The sequence below is a fragment of the Eumetopias jubatus genome, unplaced genomic scaffold (genome assembly GCF_037043125.1).
Source record: "Eumetopias jubatus isolate StellerSeaLion01/CBP00866 unplaced genomic scaffold, mEumJub1_p1.0 scaffold_2, whole genome shotgun sequence".
Classification (NCBI taxonomy): Eukaryota; Metazoa; Chordata; class Mammalia; order Carnivora; family Otariidae; genus Eumetopias; species Eumetopias jubatus.
Genome location: NW_028274808.1, coordinates 135854472 through 135874012, shown reverse-complemented (window position 1 = coordinate 135874012; position 19541 = coordinate 135854472). Strand labels below are relative to the sequence as shown.

The following is a 19541-nucleotide window of genomic DNA, read 5'->3' as shown; positions in this document are numbered from 1 at the left end:
CACGTCTATAAAAGTTATCAGACTAACCTGAACACTGGTTTAATACTACCTGATTTTAGACTGCCAAAAGAAAAGAAAAAAATTCCAACAGGAATGCAGGAATACTGTGTTCCCTTCTGGACAATACCCATCAGGAAAAACACAGAAAAACTGCACGGTGTCTGGATGGCTTAGGAAATTGGGAATCATATCACAATGAGCTGAAATATTAGGAATTTTTATCCTATGCAAGAGAGGCGTACAAAGACATGACAACACATCTCCGAATTCTTGAACGACTGTATGACAGTCGTTCACCAAGTATTCTGGTTCTCTGCCATTCTGGGCACGTGGTAGAACTGCACTTCTGACTGCTCCCCACGCCCTGTGATTTGGTTAGGGCCACCTGACAAGTTCTAGCTGACAAATTCTGAGTAGAGGTGATGTGTGTCGTTCTGGGCCGGAACACTTACTGCCTGTGCAAGACCTCCCCAAGCTCTCTCTCCCTCTGCCACATCTGAGAGGACCGATGATCCCTCTCTCAACCCAGGTCCTTGAGAAACCAGGATCACAGCCCTCTTTCTAATCCACAGTGGACATGCAGATAATCTCATCAAGTGTGAACTAAGAGTACAATCTGTTAAACTTCTGTGACTTAGAGATTGTTTGTTACGGCAGGAAAGCCAAGATTACCCTGACTGATCCAGGCTGTCAAGTGGAAGGATTAGAGCCACTCTCAGCACATCAGATGCACAGCACTAACACACAGAAACACAAGTTTCAGCTCAGCACTAGGAAAGAACTTCTAACAAAAATTTCCAACTGAAATGACCGTTTCCCACAAGTGAGTTTTCAGTCACTGAAGGTGTTCCAAGCAGATGCTGTATAATCAAATGCACTGGCTAAAAAGGGACTTCAAGCACCCAAGAAAGAGAAAAGGTGGATAACTAAATTATCTCTAAAAATCCCCTCTTCAATGCTGTGATTTAATTCATAGATCTATCTAGAGATGAAAGAGAGAGGGAGAGGGGGGAAAGCAAGAGAAAAAGAGAAAAAAGAAAGGACTTTCTCTTTAGACGAAAATAGAGAACTAGCACTAAAGAGCTCCTGGATTGTTTTTTCTGATAACAGTGCCACAGCATACACAGTTTCTTTTTAAAATCAGGTTTATCTCACATTTATGAATTTTAAAAATATTTTAAATACAATTTTTTCAATTTCTTTGTAGTACATGGTTACATTTAATTTCATTGATAACAGTCATTAATGAATTTCAGTTGAGAGCTGTCTTCTTTAACCTGAATTACATCATAACTAAGTAAGTCAATTCTACATAAACTAAATGAATCTACATCAGATATTTTTAGGCCACCCTGAAGTGTTGAACCTGCCTGAAGTAAAATGTTTGCCTGTTCTAGTTTCTAAAACTAATACCTGTGGGATAAACCTGAAACCCCAACAACCATTATGTTAAGAAAATAACCAATAAAGACACAGTTCCGTAAAATGCTCATCATTTATGGTTATTACTATAATTTCTTATTTGTTTGGCATTACACAGATTCAGAAAAAAGTTTCTGAACAAGTTAATACAGAAAATCCTCAATTCCTGAAAATAATTGATCCGGAAAAAGGCCACGTAAAAATGAATTCGTTTAAAACAGGGACAAAAATTTTATTTCAAATAACAAAGAAAACTAAGAGTAAAATTTTCACTTTTGGGGGGCTTCTAAGACAAAATATATATATTTTGGGGGGCTTATATAACAAATTTCCAATTTATAATTAAAACTACACTAACTCTTAGGATGAATTGTTAAGTCTGGGGGAAAGAGGATTCTTCTGAAAACTGTATGTCAGCACAATGACATTCTGTTTGATGGGCATAACATGATCACATTGAAGGTCATCTCTGCCAAAATATTTCAGGATTTCATCAATTTTCCCAAGAATCCTCTATACCTCTTTAAAATTCAAGTTATTCTTTTTTAGGGGCTTGCTTATTTCTCATCCAGATAGCATCTCTCCAGATTATCTAATCTCCAAACCCCTCTTTATCCTTAGCTGTGCAGACAGATTCAAGCAAGTATGCAAGTTATACAATTTCCCCTTGAAGTCAATTTGCAAGGTATTTACACTCTATCATTGGTTGTTCTCCAAGAATCAAGAAACGTACTCCAAAAGATGGGGGCTGGGGGGCAGGCAGGGAGCTCGCCTATCTAAGGGAGGACTAATTCTGTAAGAGATTAGTTTATCAGTGAATATTTTCACACTGACGAAGCTTGCTCCACTGTAGCAACCTTGTACTTCAGGAGCTCTGAGAACGAGGACCTCTGTATCTCATTTAACCATCTCCAAAGCCCTCTGAAGTGTCAGCTATCAACATTTTATAGAAATAAGATGAACTGATAATTATTTACCCAAGATCACAGACAAAATCAATAGAAGAGCCATGACTAAAACCCAAGCTTCCCAATAGCTCCACACACCACACCACTTCCATGACATACACATTCATCCAAAAATACACATTCACTGAGCCACATCTATGTGCCAGAAACTGTGCCAAGTCCGGAAAGATAAACAAGATAAAAGAGCTACATACATACATACACACAATGGAGTATTATTCAGCCTAAAAAAGGAATTCTTACATGCTACCACATAGATGAACTATGAGGACATTATGCTGAATGAAATAAGCCAATTACAAAAGAACATATACTGTACGATTCCACTTATTTGAGATATGCAATCAAACTGACAGAGACAAAAAGTCTCTGTTAGGAGTTTGCGGGGAGGGAGGAATGAGGAGTTATTATTTAATAAGTATAGAGATTCTCTTTTGCAAGATGAGAAAAGTTCTGGAGATAGATGGTGGTGATGGTGGTACAAAAGCGTGAATATACTTAATGCCACCGAACAGTCCACTTGAAAATGATTAAAACGTTATACCACAATTTATGCATGTATATCTTATCACAATTTTTAAAATATAAATTTTTAAAAATTAGAACAAAGCAAAAAAATTACCACTAAGAAAAATTACAAATATAGTAGGGGAGACAGACAAGAAAACCAAGTATTATAATACAGTGTGACTAATGGAAATAGTAAAAACCAGTATGAAATTTAAAGAAGTCTAGTTAAAGTTAGAATTTAGTACATGTAATTAAGTTTTATGGGAGTACATAAGAGACGATCAGGGGAAGAGTATAGCAAAGAAAGGCATTTTAAGTAAAAGGAACAATGCCAAGATCCTAAGTCCTAAGAGAACGTAGTTCATTTGGTAATCTCTTAAAATAAGTTAAATCAGTAAATATGGAACTGATAAGAGGTGAAAATGAAAAAAGGATGTATTCAATCAGAAATGCCTTTAATGTTAAGAAAGCACTTGCATTTGAATTCAAATCTGACAGACTGAAGCGAAGAAATAGATAAATGGATACAGCCAAGAAAATCTTAAGCAAGGGTGTGTCAAGATCAGATTTGCATTTTAGAAAAATCACTTATATATAAACATAAATTTATCTTGACTGTAAGACAGAAAAAGATATCCATCTTCAATGAGAAGACCAAAAGTCATTTAAAAACAATCTAAATGTACTTTGAGAAATCAATAGCTGCAATATAAAGATGATAGAACCTCCCTGTGATAAAGAGAATTCAAGAGGAAAGCTACCTCAGTGTTTTAAAATTTGGCTCATACGAATTTAAAAGGCTATGTAATGAACCAGTTGACAGTAGAAATTCTCTCTCCAACTGAACTTATGCCAACAACTCTAATAAAATTTAACAGGAGTCTATCTATGCCTTTTGGTAGAACCAATAAGTCTGCCTATAATTAAAAGGTGAAGCTATGATTAGTGTGCACACACATTATATAAATGACCCAAACACCCAGCAATGACATCATTACAGTCAAATATAAAAAAGGTGAAATCTTGGCAATGACCAAATATTCATTCAGAGACTTCTGCAGACACCACAATTGTTTAGCATATACTTTTCCCACATAATTAAACAATTTAAGGAACTCTCTCAAACTCAAAACTAGTAAACAAAACAAAACAAAACACTGCACTGGGTCATTCCTCTTGGTTAATCCTCTCCACCAAAACCTCCCAGAGGACTGGTGGGGGTCCCTTTTTCATCAATATATCCAAAACCTTCCTTACTTTCAGCCAACTGAAGCCCACTTCCTGAACCAGCTCCAAATTCAAACCTGTTCCAGTCTTTCTTCTGGGGCCATACCTGCCTCCCATAAGAGCCCTCAAGACAGCCTCCTATAACATCACAAATCTCTGCTGAGGGCCAAAAGAGAAAATTCATTCACCCAACACTACCCTCAAATTACAATCTTTCCATGCCTCCTCTCACTTGCTAAAATGAGAAGCCTCCCTATATACAATTCAAAGCCTCAGGAAAATGACAGATCATTGCCATTGACTTCAGAGTTGTCTATTGTTACACTCTCTGTAAACTGATCAAAAACAGTAGTAGGTGGTTTTAGTATATATCCCCACCTACCCCACCCTCCCCCACGGTTAATGTTTGAAGTACCCTCATCAAAAGAATACACTTTCTAGCAATGGGTAATTAGCATTTGAAAGTCTCTAGTCAAGTCTGCCATCCAGAGGTACCTCCATAAGCCTTGAACACAATGGAAATTAGAAATGAGCCCCTAACTGGTGAAAAGAGTCATGTTAGTATAGCTCTGAATTAAAGACCAGTTACCATGGCTGTGTGTCTCTCTAGAAGTACTGACTGAGCAGCCTGCCAGGCAAAAAGTAAGAAGAGAGCTGGATGTAAGCCATTATAGAAGGAGAAAGGGAAAAGAATAGTATCACTGGTGTTTGTTCAGAAATCATAATTATGGGTCATGGACTCCATGTTGACTAAGGAAGAATCTGAGGACAGGAAGTGGGTGATTATTAATGAGAAAACAGAAGGGTTAATGGACTAGAGATCTCAAAGTCAAAGAACTGCTAGATTGAGAATACAATGCAGATAAACTATGAAGAAAATAAAATACTTGAAGTCAAGATCTGAGGTGTTACAGTTACTGGTGATGACAAATTTTAAAGTATATAATGAAAGAGAACTGGGCCACACTGAGGAACTTGCTGGTAAATATAGCTAAAATTCTGTTGTCACTTAAGTAATTACTATCACTGGACAATTTTCTGTCCATAGAAAACTGTATATAAAGCATATTAACACACTGAAACCAAAAATTCAAACAGAAACCATGAAATACTACACTCTCGTGGGTATTAATTTAAACCTATTAAACTTAACTACATGTGCTCTAGAGACAAACTGCCTGGGTTCAAATCCCAGTTCGACCACTTATGAGCTGAGAGCCTCCATTTCCACACTGGCAAAATGGGGCTGTTATTAATACCTACCTCACAGGACTGCCCAAGGACTATTTAAGTCACTATGTAAAGAGCTAAGAATAGTGAGAGGCACATGTTAGCTAGTATTATTGGTGCTTAAGACTTCGCTACCTTCATGGTAAAAAAAAGCTACGAAGACTAAAATAATGGACTAATTTTGAGATAAGATATTTTGCTCAAAGCACACATTTAATAAGTGTCACATTTCTTATTAACTAGTTTGGTTTGTGATAATAACCCTACTTGTTGCACTAAAACATTTCAAGATGGCAGAAAAGCCCTTTTTAAATCTATAAGGAAGGTAAACATAGAGCTTAATAAACTATAAAGAAATATAACCTGCAATGACTGGTGGTGATACTTGAGTTGTCTGTCCTGTAACTGCTTTACTATTAATTGGTTTTGCAAAGATCAGCTTCGTGATTACTGGACCAGAGGTTGGTGTTCGAGGCTTCTTAGCAATCTGAAATATATAAATAACTATGAAGACGATCTGTTTCTGTAAAACACCTTCAAAATTAAACAGAAGATTGATATACAGAAGTACATGTGAAACCAGCTCATTTAACAGAATATATCTAAGTATTCATGTTAAAAACACCTAAAATTCAGCCGTTCATCAAAATACTAATATGATCCCATCCTTAAGCCAATATATAGCAATACCTTTGCATTTTTATTGTAAATCCTTATTTTAGTCTGTAGGATAATATGCATATGATGAAAACCAAATGAGTATTTAGAAATGTTTAATAATAATGCTTATTTAATAATAAACAATACTAAAACACTATGACACAGCAATATTTCCTCAAAATAATAAATGATTCAATAACAGAAGAGTAGAGTCAGTTAAGAAAGCATAATGCAAATGATGAAGCCACCTGTAAATGCAGTTACATTGGCCCCTGGAAGCAAAACATAAATACACAATAAAGACAGGCTTATGATTAGATCTTCAGCTTTAGATACATATATCTAAAAATATATCTATATCTATACATATAGAGCAGGGGGTAGGTATACAAAGAACCCAACAAGTTAATGCCCTAGGATACAAAGAAATAAGTTTGGCAAAACAAAGACTATTCTAAAGGCAAAGGTGCTAGAAATGTTATTTGCTAAAATACTGTTTACTAGGCTATCAATTCTTTGAAGGTAGGGTCTATATTCATCCCTGATCTTAAATTATATCTGTTGACCTGAACTAAAATTCTCCACAAGTCAAGGAGGGTACAGTTATCAATGTTCTAATATGGAAATTATCAAGGTATGCAAAGATTGAGCTTCTTCTAATAGTTAAAAGCAGAAATTTAGCTATGATAGGGAAAACATTAAATATTAATTTTATTTTTTGTCAGATATGAAAATTGAGGTCCTAAAAGTGCTAATATTGGAAATAATGACTTAAAATGAATAAACATGACCAATTTGAATGACAGAAATATACCAGAAGCTGCAATGGATCACAGAACTACATAAATATCAGCTTTGTGCTCAAATTATAAATTAAACTAAATAACACATTACAACCTTACACTTAGAATACATTACTTTCTTACACTCAGAACATGTGACTGACAAAATATAAATGAAATACAAATCGCTTAAAAAAAAAAAAGGAGATCCATTACTATACTAAAAAAAATACCCAGCTTGCAAAACTGATATACCCAAATAAATGTATGACTATACTTCAAAAAATTGATGCAATTTGGGAGACATAAAGGGAATGAATATATTTCCCAACTGTGTTTACAGGTCTAAAATTCCAAAATGTCAAAATATATCATCTATTGACTTACTACTAATAATCACAAAAGGAAAAAGTATTGATGTTCTTAGAAACCCATGTCTTGTAATAAATATTCTTTTTTTTAAATATTCTTAACTCTAAAGTAAAGATTAGGAGCTTAGAGTATTTCCCTATTTTTAATTGATTTTCATGATCATATGACTATATGAATACTTACCAATCAGGAAAAAAAATGTAAACAATACAATCAAAAGCATTGATTTTGATCAATTGATTGATTTGATAAATAATACATTAATTATTTAAATGAACAATTTCAATTTGCCCTTGTGGTTATGTTTCTTTAGTGGCACATTGCTAAAAATAATGATTTATAGTTCCCTCAAAGAACCATACTTTTTGCATCATTAAATTCTAAACTACTCTAGAACAAAATCACTTTATCAAGTAAAACAAAGCATAAAGTATTACTTTTAACAAATTTATGTAATCAGCAGATAAAGACAAAAATGAATCAAAAAAGGAATTTTACAAATAAGATAGCCAAATATATGCTCAAATAATACATGCAGGTAATTACTGGCACTGTATTGTATTGGTTCAGGAACTAATAAGGAGTTATGTTGTTCCAGACTGTTAGTTATTAATTACTCTTATATACTATACACAAGAAATATGGGAAAGTGTTTATATATCTGTAATTAAGTGTAACTATACATCTTTGTTACTGCCTCTGGCCTCAACTGTCACCTCTTTCCTTCATTTTTCAAGATGGGTCTCCTTCTTCCACCCTTACCTGCTGTCCATACCCTAACAGTTTCAATACTCTGATTAAACGTAAGACAACGCTGAGGATTGTCTAGGAAAAAAACCAGAGAATCATATACACTGTGTAATACTAAACCAAATATTCTGTTGCCTAAAGAGGAAACATAAATGTGTGGCTTATTTGTTTTTTTCTGTGCTTTAGAGCTTTGTAGGTTACTTTGGAGTTTGAAAGATTTAAGGTGCCTAAAAACTGGACAAGTGGAATGATATTCTAAATGGGGTTTCTTTTATTTTTGTTAGTTTTTTTTTTAAATAAAAGTTCTTTTGGGGGTGGTGCCTGGGTAGCTCAGTCGGTTAAGTGTCTGCCTTCAGCTCAGGTCATAATCCCAGGGTCCTGGGATAGAGCCCCGTGTCAGGCTCTCTGCTCAGCAGGGAGTCTGCTTCTCCCTCTCCCCACTTGTGCTTTTTCTCTCTCTCTCTCAAATAAATAAATGATAGTCCTTTTTTCATAAATAGTCAGGTTTTATAAAAGTAACAATAATAAAAGAAGTTCTAAGAATTAGATCCCAGTCTTCGCTTTCATTGTCAGTAGTTAGGGGATTATAGTAGAAAACTTGTGGATACAAGTAAACTAGTCATTAAATAGCATGTATACATTGCTCTAGTAAATGAAAAAAAATGACATTCTGGTTTTCATTATTAATTTATTGTGAACGTGGTTATGATTCCCAAAGCCAGATAAACTATGGTAAACTAATAAAAACAAGTTTCAAAACTGATTTAAAAAACAAGCTGAGGACAAGATGCTTGATGGGGACAGTTTATCTCATTCAAGAGATTCTCACCAAAAGTAGTAAAAGGAAGTCAGAGATAAGTGAGAGATGATAATAAACAAGAAAGAGGGGCGCCTGGGTGGCTCCACTGGTTAAGCATCTGCCTTTGGCTCAGGTCATGATCCCAGGGTCCTGGGATGGAGCCCCATGTTGGGCTCCCTGCTCAGTGGGGAGTCTGCTTCTCCCTCTCCCCCTCCCCTTGCTCGTGCCCTCTCTCTCTCAAATAAATAACGTCTTTAAAAAAAATCAAGAAAGGAAAGAGCGCTGAATATTTAATAGTGGCAGGAGGGATATGGGCAAATTATAAGGTTTGAGAAATCAAACAAAGTGCTTAAATAAAAAGCCCATGAGGGACACCTGGTTGGGCCCAGTTGGAAAAGTGTGCAACTCTTGAGCTCGAGGTTGTGAGTTCAAGCCCCACGTTGGGTGTAGAGATCACTTAAAAACAAAAGCTTAAAAAAAAAAAAAGCCCATGAAAAATAAATTTCTAATTATTCTGCCAACATAATAACCAAAACATCATTATTTCTAACATCAGCTAAGCACAGGTAGTTCCCCACATCTTCCTATTTCCTTATGTACCTGCACCAGTTCTCTAAGTCATGCCTGCTCCTTTTTTTCTGAGAGGTGAAACTTTCAAGCAGGGAATGTATTTGTGTTTCCTGATCTTAAGAGGATCATTTTATTTTAAGAGCAGTGATGACCTAAAAAGGCCTATGTGAACATGAAAAACTGGGAACCATTTAATATATGTTCTATTAACCTTCTATCTTAGGATCCTATTCATACTAATAGGCACCATTCTGAAGGATCCTCAAAGTTTTGAGAACTACATTAAGTACTATCTTTTACTATGTATTTCATCATGATCAAACAGCCATCTTCCAGCTAAAGTCAAAAACTCAGAGAAGTAACCGATCCAAAGTTCCACAGGTGGTAGGGTATCATAGAAGTGACTCAAATCCAGTTGGTCCAATTCTAAAGCCAATATGTTACCTTCCATCACGTGACACTGCCTTTTCCACACTGCAAACATGAGTGATGGCAGTGGACAGGAAACTGCAAAGAGGTGGCACACGCGGGCTAGTATGTACTATTGCTGGCTCCAAGGATTTCTCAGAGCAGCAAGTTTTCCTAGACTTTGGCCATCTGTTAACTGAAAAAAATTATGTCTGAATGATTTTTTGACAGCCCAGCAGCAAGTCTGGTATCTTTATACCAGCAGAGCATACTTGCAATCAAACTACTACTAAGAATAAAGCATTTAAAAATGAGTAAAGAGCTATAAATACACTAGGTTGAAATTTAACAAAAATTAAGTTTGCTCTAAGTTCTCTAGCAAACATTTTCAAAGCATTAGACATATCAAATTTTACGAAAAAGAAACCACACAATTACTAAAAGCAACATTCAAAAGAATTCAGTAACAACTATGCATTTAATCACCCTACAAACACAACTATGAATCAATTTAATTTTTAACATGCATTTCAATTAATAAGCCCCCTTTTTTTTTTTTTTACCTGTACTGTTTTTAACTGTTGGGTCTGTAACACAGAGGGCTGAGTTGTAGTATTAATCAGTTGACTTCCTGGGGTCAATGCTGAGACACCAATGACAGGTTTCACCTCTGGCCTCCCTCCAATGGTAACTACTTTAATTTGCTGCGGTGGCAATTTAGCATCTCCTGACTGGGCCTGAGTTGTAACTTTCTGAGCCTGGGGTAGTTGGCTATGGGGTAGTGCTAAAACAATTGGTGAACCAGACTTGCCCAAAGTTGTTAAAATTAACTTCTGTCCATCTGGTTTAAGGGTCTGATTGCCAAGTTTAAGATCTGATGTCTGTGATACTTTGTTTAAAATAATCTGATTGGCTGATATAGTCACAGGAGTCTGAGCACCAAGTTTTTGAAGGCCACTTGGAAAAGCTGGTTTCACTGTGGTATTAGAATCTGCTTTAGTAATTGTGGTATTCACTGCAACTTGGTTAGTGTGGTTACTGTACACTGTGATTGGTTCCGTGGAAATGGGCGTGGCTGTAGAGTCACCAGTAGAATTTATGTTGACAATTTCTTCCAGTTCTGTCTCCATAGGAATTGGGGATGAAACAATAACAGCCTCAATACTATCATCATCCACTAAAGTTATACCAGTGTCCATTATCTCCTCTGGAAGCAAACTATTCACCTCAGCTGGCACCACCTCCATGATCGTTCTCCTGCTAGAAAGTTGATCAGGCACTGCAATAAAAGTTGAAAATGAATAAATTACTAGTTTTCAAAACAGATTTAAGAATAAAATTATTCAAAAAAGTGCAAGTGACAAAATAATCATCTGTTGCTGATGTATAACTGAATGAAGGATATTCCTGATATCTATTTGGCCTAAACCACTTCAACACACTCTCAACCTTCAAGAATCTGAAATATAAGTCATTTGGGACACAAAACTAGAAGCAAATATTCTCATTCGCCATGTCTCAATCCAAAAGTATACTGCATTCAAGCAACAATAAGTCACATAATTACATGAAACTCCTTTCCAATGCCCACTCATAAAACTCTTCAGTCTTTGACATGTCTGATCATCTTATTTCTTGCCAGTTATTTTTTTTTCCTATTGTAGACTTGAAAACTGCCGATTCATATAAAGAAAGATTTAAATGTAAACAAATATTGGAAAATATCTTCAAATCTCCAGGGAGCTAGGTCCTAAGATGAGGGTAGTTTGCCATCTATAAAAATCCATTAAATATTCAAATTAATGTTAAAGGAGTTCTAGAGTAATCCACCTCAACAAGTACAGATTAAATGACTTATTTGGCTCAAGTTTGATCAATTAGCTTCAGACCAAAAAAACCCTTTATTTGGAAAGAAGATTCTCAAATCCTCCATAGCCACTTAAAATGTCAAAAAGGGAACCAGTCCCATTACAAAAAAAGTGGTGATAATAATAATAAAGCAGATTATGAACAAGTGAGAACTGTGATGATTTTAGTCAAAGGTTATGCAGAACTTCTAATGAAGGAGTCAGTACCATTATCTTCACATATTAAAGAGAGTGCATCATGTTCATGACTGACTAAATAATAATGTTATTTGCCCATACAACATTAAAGATCCATAGAAACTTAATCAGCAATTCCTTTTCTTCCCTTTTTTAAAATACAAAACAAAAATACCCATTCTGAGATTAAGAATAACAGACATGAGCACCAAATTACTATTATCACTGACAAATACTAATAGTGCCAAAATTAATCATTATTGAATGCTTGCTATATACCAATGATGGCATAATTAATCCTCACAATTCCGAGATAGTATCATTACCACTCCCACATTACAGATGAAGAAACTTAGCTTAAAAAAACCTGCCAAGGTCACATAACTAGTAAATGATAGAGCCCAGACTCAAAATCAGGGTATGTTTTATAATACCAAAGTTCACAATTTTAATCACAAAATTACACTGCCTTAAATTTTTACCACTGGTATTTTTAAATGAAGAAAAAACAAGTCTACTCCTTTACAGTCAATCCCCTACCCTAAAAATCCCACCCCACACAACCACTGAGCTGCTCTATCACTATAGTTTTGACTTTTTGCCCATTCTACAACTTCACATAAATGGAATCATATATTATGTACTCAGGACATAAAGGAATCATATAAATGAGCTTTTTCACTGAGCATGTTGAGATTTATCTTTATTCCTTCACTTACTAGGAGTTCTGTTCCTTTTTATTGCTGAGTAATATTCCATCATACAAATCTACCATGATTTGTTTATCCATTCACCTGTGAGTGGATATTTGGAAATTGTTTCCAGTTTGGGACTCTCATAAACTGCTATGAACATTCAAGTTCAAGCTTGTTATGGATACATATTTTCATATTTTTTGAATAAATACCAAGAAGTGGACTTGCTGGGTCATAAGGTAAATTTATTTTTAACTTTCCATGAAATTGCTGAACTATTTCCCAACATTGTATACACCCACAAGCAATGTGCAAGAGTTCCACCCACACCACATCCTCGATAACAATTGGTACTGTCAGCCATTCTAATGGGTGTGAAGTGGTATCTCATTGTGGTTTTCACTTGCAATGCCCAAATGACTAACAATGCTGAGCATTTTTTCATATATGCAGTGTATTTGTATATCTTCTTTTGAAAAGTGTTAAAATCTTTTCCCTTTTTAAAAAAATACTGGCTTTTTTGTCTTCTTACTGAGTTGGATAAGTTCTTTTTATACACTATAAAATCACCAGTCACAATAACTTGAAGCTCAAAGGAATTACTAGCGTTTTAAGACCCCAAAGTACTAGCACTTCTCTACATACAGGTCTTTCTGATCAGGAGAATCCCCTCTGACATTTATGGGAATTTAAAGTAGGCATGTAAAAACAACACCAATTATACCTTCAGCAATGGAAACAGTACACAACAACAAAGGGCCCAACCCACAATTGTCACATTAGCTTCCTTTCCCTACTGCAAACCTTGTCCAAGCCCCATCAGTCGCATCTAGCACACTCCATCCCCCACAGAACTGGCAGAGTGCCAGTGTCCAACACAACCACAGAAGTCTGACTCCTTGCTCTCCCTGAAGTTCCCCCAGCATATTTGGACATGTGGCTATGGCCTTTGGTTCCCCCTTAAGGAAAAGGAGATCTTTGCCCAATCTGTATTCATCTTTCTCCTTAAAGCACCTGAAGTCAAGGTGTAGGAGGAGGGAGAAGTCAGGTCCCAGAAGGAGATTAATGGTCTGGCAGTGCATTTACTTTCAGTTTCAAGTACTCACAGTTACAACTCAACTAAACTAACTTCTAATACATCCAAATTCTATATCCTCTGACGCCATTTCTGGTGTCCTATTTCTGACACCATTATCATTATCTCAGCTTTGGGGACTCCTTAACTCAGCAGCTACAGCCACAGTGCCTTTCAGATGGGGCTATGAAGTTGAATGTACAACAACCAAAGCACCATTTGGGCTCTCAGTTCAGCCCCTAAATATCCATTAAGAGGTAGAACACTGGAAGACTTATTCCCCCTGCCACCCTTGCCCACCACTTGAGTGACAGCATTCACTACCAGATGCCAGAGTCTTTTCATATCCCCTAACCTAACCCACACGGCTGTCATCTTCCTTTTTCAGAAAGTTATGTCTCTGTCAGGACTCCATTTCCATGGCCCAAACTGCCAAGAACTGTGAGGGATCTGAGATTTTAGACCCTCTTTGTAAGCTAACAAAGTATCCTGTTACCATTTCACAGATACTGGCAGACCACACTGGAGTCCTAGGTAGAAACGCAGATGACTTCTTACAGCACAGCAAGGAACATGACCATCATGTGTCTATGAGTTCTTCCCGCTGCCTGAAAGTCCCACAGGGTAGACACGGAGAGGCCCAGGTAGATGCTGTGTAGGCAGGGGATTTGTATCACAACTCATAACCCTGAGCTCAGAGAACCTGGTTCATTTATAATGGGCTGAAGCACACCTGCCCTTTTGTCCACAGGAAGATATTATCTTTATTATACTGCACAACAAGCAAATCTGCCCTTGGCTGCAGCAGGAATCACCATATCTATCATTCAAGGCTGTATGCTATACAAACATCCTAGAAATGATTATTTAAAAAGACAGTCACTGCCTCTCTTGCAAAGACCAATGGAAAACTTATCTCCCAACCTGTGTCTCTCTACTTATCTCAGCAATGTTTTATAATTCAAGTATACAGGTCTTGCACATAAATTTATCCCTAAGAGTTTCATGCTTTTTGATTCATTGCAAATGGTCTTTTTTTTCTATTGTCCAATTGTTTGCTGCTAGTATATACAAATACCACTGGGTTTTTTTCATATTGTCTGTGTAGCCTACAACGTAGGTAAATTCACTTATTAATTTTAGTAGCTTTTTGATGTAAGTTCCTTAGGATTTTCTACAAACACAATCCACGTTGTCTGAATATAACATCTATGTTTCTTCTTTTCCAATCAGCGTGTCTTTTATTTCTTTTCCTTGCCTTACTACACTGTCTGGGACCTCCAGCAAAATGTTGAATAAAAGTGGTAAGAGCAGACATCTTTGCCTTGGTCCCAATCTTACTTGTTAGCTGTGGGTTTTTCATAAATTCCCTTTACCAGGTTGAGGAAGCTTACTTATATTCTAGTTTGCAAAGTTGGGTGGGATTTTTTTCCCCCAATCATAAATGGGTATTTCTAGCATATGCTTTTTCTGTAGCTATTGAGATAATCACACGGCTTTTCTCTTTTAGCCTTTGAATTATATTGATTTTTTATTATTAAGCCAATTTTGCATTCCTGAAATAAGCCCTACTCAGTCATGATGTATTATACTTCGTATAAATTCCTGAATTATATTTCCTAATATTTTGTTAAGCATTTTTGTCTATACTCATGAAAGATACTGGTGTATAGTGGCTGTCTGGGGATAATGTTAGCCTAATAAAATGTGTTGGGGCATGTTGCCTCCTCTTCAGGAAAAGTCAGCATAGAATTGTTACTCTTTCTTCCTGAAATGTTTGTCAGAACTCACCAATGAAGCCATCTAGACATAAAGATTTCTTGTTTTTAACTATAAATTCAATTTCCTTAACAGATGTAGAGTTGTTCCAGTTATTCAGCAACCTTTGATATTTGACAGTTTGTGTCCTCCACGGACTATGTCTATTTCCTCTAAGTTGCCAAATTTATTAGCATTAAATTATACATAATATTATTTTATATTAATGTCTGTAGAAATGTCAACTCTTCATTCCTCATTTTGGTAATTTGTTTTCTCCTTTTTTTCATCAGTCTGCCTGGAGATTTATCAATTTTATTGATCTTTTCAAAGAACCACTTTGGCGTCACTGATTTTCTCAATTCTTTCTCCATTTTTTGTTTAATTGACTCTTATCTTTATCTCCTTCCTTCTGCTTGCTTTAGGTTTAATTTGTTCTTCCAGAAGCTTAAGATGGAAGCACAGATCAGGGTTCAGTAAACTATAGTCCACAGACCGTATCAGGCCTATAGTCTGTTTATTGCTCTCCAGCTAAGAATGGTTTTTACATTTTAAATAGCTGAGGGGGAAAAAAAGTATATACATAAACATATACCAGATTTACATGGCCTCCAAAGCCAAAAGTATGTCTAAAACCCTCAGTTTAGATCATTGATTTTAAACCTTTCTTCTTTCCTAAAATAAATATTTAACATTAAAAATTTGCCCCAAACCTCTAGCTGCATTCTACTAATGTCATTTTATTTTCAATTTATTACCATTCATTGCAAATGTTTTCTAATATTCCTTGTGATTTTGTCTTTGACACACAGAAAAATAAAGAAGTGTGCTATCTGGGCATTTTCTACCTTATTATCGATTTCTTTTTTTTTTTTTTTATTTGACAGAGAGACAGCGAGAGAAGGAACACAAGGAGAGGGAGAGGGAGAAGCAGGCCTCCCGTGGAGCAGGGAGCCTGATGCGGGGATCGACCCCAGGACGCCGGGATCATGACTTGAGCCGAAGGCAGACACCCAACAACTGAGCCACCCAGGCGCCCCTTATTATCGATTTCTAATTTACTCCTATTATTGCCAAAGAATGTAATATTCTACAACATTTCTATCATTTGAAATTTGAGACTTGTTTCATGGCTTAGTATATGGTCTATCTCAGTGAACACTGCATGTGCACCTGGAAAGAACGTGTATTCTACAGTTGCTGAGGGAGTATTCTACAAATGTCAATTACATCAAGTTGGTTGATAGTGTAGTTCATATGTTCTATATTGTTACCTTTTCTTCTATCAATTACTGAGAAAGGCTGTTAAAAATCCCTAAGTATGACTGTGGATTTGTCTATCTCTCTCCGTCTGTGCATTTTTTTGCTTCATATATTTTGAACCTTGCTATTCAGAATAACATGTCTTTTTATTTGTCCTGTTAAAAAAGACTAGGAATTACATGACTAGAGTCTCCCTTGAATTAGGAGTAAAGTTCAAACTTCTAAGAAGAAAAGATCTGATCGGTTTGGCCAGTCTCTATGTAGTGTCAGATTGTGCAGAATTCTGGAGCCAGCACACCTCAAAGCCACCGAGCAGACTATGATAACTGCTTTACGATTAGACATCTGTATCTGTTTCAATCAGGGTCACATGCAAGGCATGGTGGCCTGTGCTAAAAGAAACTTTCAAAAGGAGCTGTGGGCATGGCAGGAAAGGGTTTGGCCATGCAGCTACATGAATCATCACTCTAATTTTATCCCTTAGGAATGGAAGATATGTACTAGCACATGCAACCTCATCATCACTGTGTTGAGGACCACTCTAAGAAAAGAGAGGATTTTCACAAGCCACTAGGGACTGAGGAGCTTTACTTCACCTCATCTTTACAGGGGTTACCTGGCAAGGTATGGTAGGAAAGAAGACAGAACATACAATATATTCTGCCTGCCTCCAATATTTTTTGCTCATAAAACAAAGTTCTAAAGGCAAAGTATGATTCTGGAATAAATACACTGAGTTTTTCCTCCTCACAGTTGAACATGGTGGAATGGTTTAAATCTACTGAGTGTTAAAGATTCACTGATTTCAGAAAATCTAATGATTTCTATATTTGTCTCAACTGTATTACATTTTAAGATCTACCTAAAATACCACTCCCACACTCATCTCCACTGCCCTAAGCATTCTATCACATTACCCTGGTATTTCCATCATAGCATCTATCACAATCAGAAAGTCTGATTCTTCCTGCCCTACCCCTACTTCTTTAGAATGCAAACTCCACAGGGACTGGGACTTGTCTGTCTTCATCACTAGATCCCCTATCTCCAGTGCCTAGAACTGAGCTGCCAAATAATAACCTTTCAACACAAACTTGAAGAAGGAATAATTAATCATGGGGAAGGGGTATCATCTAAAATTCTAGCATTATTTACCAATCCAAGCATTATTTACCAAGATAATTTTGGTTTGTCTATTGGAGTAAGACAGGTTTATATAATGCTGAGACTTCACAACACTTCAAATAAAATAAACTCACAAGGCACAAACTGAGAAACTCCTTTTCAAATAAGTTTTTAAATACTCAAAATTAGCTTTTAACCAATACTCTCTGCAATTACATTCCATCTTAAATTGAAACAGTTCTCTTAATTTTTAACTAGTTTATAATTTTTATCAGTCATTTAATTAACAAATATTTATTACTTCCCAACTTTGTGAAGGGCATTATGGGTAATTAACCGAAGACCTTGCCCTAACAAAGCTTAGAAATCAATAGAAGAATGGCGTGATCACAGTTATACTTTGGGAGGATTAACTTCATCTCAGTGTTTTTTTGGACTGGAGGCAGAGAGACAAGTTAGAAGGCTATTAGAGTAATTAGTTCAAGACAGAGATAAATGGAGGGTCTGACTTAGGACAGTGATTAAAATAAATAAATACAACATAAAAAATAATGTAAGATAGAAATGGCAAATGCTCTATGCTTTTAAATCTCTTAAGAGTTCCACATGGAATATTATCAGTGCTAAAACACTGTTACTTTCTTATACAGGTGAAGGACAACCAGGATGAACAACTGTTCAAGTGTTTCATTCTTGCATATGACATTATGAAGTGGTGACCTATCACCATATTACAGATGAGTAATTTGTTAGATTAGACAAAAATATCTGAGTGTTTAAGAACTATACTTTTGTACCTAGAGCTTACCATCAGACTAACTGGTTAACTACACCATTTGGATTTTAGCTCTGATTTCTAAAATCAAAGGTTGACAACTCAAAAACTTAGTATATAACTACATTTCTCAAACTAAACTGGGAGCAGTGGACTATAAGCCATGAGTCCTGAGGAAGATTCGAAAAATTTGTATTTTCATTTTGATAATATGTTTTAAACAGTGTATTCTGGATCATCTGAATAACTACCTCATATCCATAATCAATGGTACTAGAACTAGGGTGGGCTAAAAAAAAAAAAAAAAAAGGCACAGAAGAGTCTTATAAGGTAAATGATATATTTGTGCCAAGTGAAAGCCAAAGCATCTGTGATTTAAGGAGGAAAGCTTTGCAGCATTCAAATGCACAAAAGTGGTGTAGGAAATGGATTATCACAGGATGTATAGTATATAGAAAACTGCACACCTTGCCAAGGCAGGCAATAGTATATTTACTATGCAAAGAATTTATTTCAGCAAAACAACATCATCCATTACCCTAAATTTAATTTGTTTTACTGGCTTTATAGTTTTGTTTATATTTAATTTATAAATCTACTTGTGTTTTATCCTTACATAAAAGCAATAAACATAAGGAATTTATATTTATATACACCTAAAAATTAAATATTTTAATAAAACTATTTAGGCCAATATAAGGACCCACAATATTTTTTTTCTGTTTAAAGGGGGGACTATATATATTATTCATGCTTAAGACTAACATGGTAGACAAAACACAGGGATTCAAATCAGAAAGATCCATTTCCAAATCTTGGCTCTTCTAGTTGTTTAACACATAACCCTAAACAGTAATCTCACTAAGCCTCCGTTTACTTGCAGGGTTACTATGAAAATAGTTTTATGTGGTATACTCGAACTCAAATGAAAATTCTTTTCCTCTTTCTCCAACTAAATTAGCTTTTTATGGCCTTCGATATTCTGTCAAATGACAGGGCTTAAGATCTCATCATCTTTGATGTCTCTCCATAGAACTATTGATCTGGCATACACCAGGCAGATTACACCTGCACAATGTCTCCTTCCCACTGCAACCAAGAATTTCC

At 35.8% G+C, this 19541-nt stretch overlaps 1 protein-coding gene across 1 annotated transcript in view; it reads right to left on the bottom strand.

Moving 5' to 3' along the window:
* The window catches only part of LIN54 (lin-54 DREAM MuvB core complex component), a 61356-nt gene that overhangs the window by 39493 nt on the left and 2322 nt on the right, over nucleotides 1-19541 (bottom strand). The window contains 4 exon segments of the mRNA XM_088021137.1: nucleotides 4169-4244; nucleotides 4246-4286; nucleotides 5721-5844; nucleotides 10262-10977. Coding sequence (XP_087877263.1) covers nucleotides 4169-4244; nucleotides 4246-4286; nucleotides 5721-5844; nucleotides 10262-10945 — 925 coding nt within the window. The 5' untranslated portion in view covers nucleotides 10946-10977.